Source organism: Fukomys damarensis, unplaced genomic scaffold (genome assembly GCF_012274545.1).
Source record: "Fukomys damarensis isolate Sample0158 unplaced genomic scaffold, DMR_v1.0_HiC HiC_scaffold_22, whole genome shotgun sequence".
NCBI classification, from domain to species: Eukaryota; Metazoa; Chordata; class Mammalia; order Rodentia; family Bathyergidae; genus Fukomys; species Fukomys damarensis.
The window spans coordinates 14,670,136-14,673,041 of NW_022900934.1; the positions used below are offsets into that span (position 1 = coordinate 14,670,136).

Here is a 2,906-nt window from a genome sequence, read left to right on the forward strand (position 1 = left end):
AGGAAGATTTGGGAAGAGATTTTGGTCTTACTCTTTCAGGAGTGCAGAATTCACATCAAGGTCAGGCTCTGCCTACAACCTGCTGTGACCCCAACCTCCTCTCTTGGAGCCTCAGTGTCCCCAAATATCAAAAAGGCTGGATGGGGTGGTGCATACCTGTGATCCCAGCACTAGAGAGGCTGAGGCAGGAGTATTGCTGTGAGTTTGAGGCCAGCCTGGGCTACATACATAGTGAGTTCAAGGCCAACCATACATAGTGAGACCTTTTCTCCAAAAAAATAAAATTTAAAAATAAAATAAAAAGGAAATGTGAACTAGAGCAAGGATTCTGAAACCTAGATACTCCCAGGGATCACACTGAAGAGTTTTTCAACAATACAGATGCTTAGGCTCCCCGCTCAGAGATTTCAATCCAATAGATTTGTGGTGTGGTTTGGTTAATTCGTTTTTACAACTTGGTAGCTGATTCTAATATGAAAACGAGTAGATTAATACACAAACAGGTTTTAAAGTGTTTAGAAATTCCTTGGAAGTACAGTATTCAAAATTGTGTGTATAAAACCCCAAAGAATTCCAAGAACATGAAAAAATTCAGATATTTAAGGACCCCATCGACGTCTTAAAAAAAAAAAAAGGAACGTAATGCTTGAGTAAGGGACAGTGCCACCTGGTGGTTGTACTTTGGATTTGCACTATCCCAATTGCTGGCCGATTCAGCTGCGATACAATTTGTTAGTCTTTAATGAGCACCAACTCAATGTACAAGACACTGTGATATGTTCTTCAGGACACAGAGAGATAAATGCTCCTTTCCCCTTGAAGATGACAGCTTATAGGGGATAATGGACGTGTGCACAAAGCCCCTTGATCCAAGGCAGGCGCCCACGTGATGGAATACAAGATAGAAGACTGGTGCCAGTTGGAGGAGTTGGCAGCTGAGGTGAGGCTGGAGGCCGCACAGCAGTGAAGAGAGAGGAAGAAGCATATTTAAATGCAGAAGGAGAAGTAGAGTCTCTGGGCCTTGGTGACAGCATCTTGTGGGGGAGATAGAAGGTCCGGAACATCTTTTGTGGGCAGAAAGGGAAGGGATTCTTGATGTTAGCTGAGCAGGATCAGGACCAAGGAGGATATCCAGGGAAGAGTCGGCAGCCAGAACTCAGGAGACAGGGTAGGGCTGGAGCTTGGAAGTCACAGTCTTCCAACTGGGCAGCTCGGTGGGACTGAGGGTTATAGGGGCCCCTGCAGGCAGTGTGAAAGACCGAGCCGCATGGCCCTTGAGCCCAGCTCCCCGCGAGGTGTGCTGTGCAACTCCTCTTAGCTTCCATCACCTTCAACACCACCGTGGGACAGTGACACAGACCCTCCTGAAGCAGCACTCATTCTGGGGACTTCCCATTCGGTACGTTCCTGCCATTCCTCAGCCAGGATTCACCAGGGGCCATGTGGGCTTTGAGCAAACTTCTCCCCTGCTGGTCATTGTGAGGTCAGACTGCCAAGTCTGGGGAGCAAATCCTGCTGGGAAATGTGAGCTGTTTTTTTTTTTTTTTTCCTGCTTCTGGATTCTTATGGGACTTTCCACATTCTGGGGAAGGCATTTTACAGGAAGTGAGCTCTCTCCCTCAAAAGGCCAAGGAAAGGCTCAGAGGATTGGACCCTAAGCCCCCATTTCAGACCAGTTTCCCCCATCAGGAGCCACCACCAGGGGCTGGTACAGTAGCTGGAACCCATGATATCTGCATCCTTGGTTCCCATAGACCAGGCAAGGGGCCTGTCTGATGTTTATTTATTTTTGTCTTCTTCCCTGGAGAGCACAGAGTAGGCTCAGGGTAGGCAGGCTGATCAGGGATGGGCCGTGATTCGGTCTGTGGCACCGAGAAGAGGAACCCCTCTTCCAGATGCATTATTGCCCAGTTAGCCCAAGGCTTCTGCCACGGTTGTCCTAGGAAAGCTTTGTTCCGAAGAGCTCCTATATCAGTCTCTGAGTTTAGGGTGCATCATTGCTTGTGACAGGAAACCCCAGTAAGATAACTAGTTACCAGAGTTGACAGGTGGCTTCTGGGGCAAGGACAGGGGCTCAGGGATGCCAGTTACTCCTCTAGAGAGGCTCAGAAAGGCAGGCTGTTGGCTCCATCAGACAGAGGGTTACACAACAGCAGATTCTAGCACAGCAGAGAATTCCCTGATCCTCAGGACTACATCTTTCTGGCCCTACTGGGGACAGTTAAGATGGCAAAACCTGATGCTGTCCCAGGCACCTCTGCAGCCACCAAGGCTGTGCAGCAGAGAGCAAGCTCGGGCCAGGCTGCTAGGCTAACTCTAAGGTGTTCCAGCCCCGTGCCAGGGCAGGGGGCCAGCAGAGTCCAGCGTTCCAGGTGAGACCCAGGGCTGGGTAGGACTTGGCGGTACTCAAGGGTGTGCCGGCCATGCCTCAGGCCTCATTGTCTGCCCGGGCTTTCAAAGCTATGTGGTTTGTCTTCAAGTCGGTGCCTGGAGGACCAATACCCCAGGTTGGGCTTCTTGGAGTGTGTGACATTGTGTAAAACACAAGCGGAGAGCCAGAGAGACAAAGGTGGAGGGGCACACAGATAGACCTACAGAGAGGTTAGGGAGGCAGATAGATCCGTTGATTGAGACTGGGTGAGAGGCACAGGGAGATGAGGCGGATGAGACAAGCCACACACACAATGATCGCAGGGTGCCGCCCAGGGTGTAGCCGTGCGAGCCGTGGAAGGCCAGGTTTCTAAGGAGCTCCCTTCTCCCCTTTCACAACAGAGGGGCCAGGCAGCAGGGGGCGGCTCCTAGGTCTGGACGAAGAGGTGGAAGTTGGTGCGAGTGAACTCGTGGTGGATGCTCTCCAGGATCGTGTCGGCGTCGGCAGCGGCGGGCTTCGGGGCGCTGGGCGGACC

The 2,906-nt window shown here is 51.3% G+C and overlaps 1 protein-coding gene across 1 annotated transcript in view; it reads right to left on the bottom strand.

Moving 5' to 3' along the window:
* Positions 1–580: 580 nt before the first annotated feature.
* Positions 581–2,906, bottom strand: part of Rbpjl (recombination signal binding protein for immunoglobulin kappa J region like) — a 12,588-nt gene continuing 10,262 nt past the window's right edge. The window contains exon 12 of the mRNA XM_033767092.1: positions 581–2,895. Within this exon, the coding sequence (XP_033622983.1) occupies positions 2,799–2,895 (97 nt within the window). The 3' untranslated portion in view covers positions 581–2,798. The remainder of the gene's footprint in view (positions 2,896–2,906) is intronic.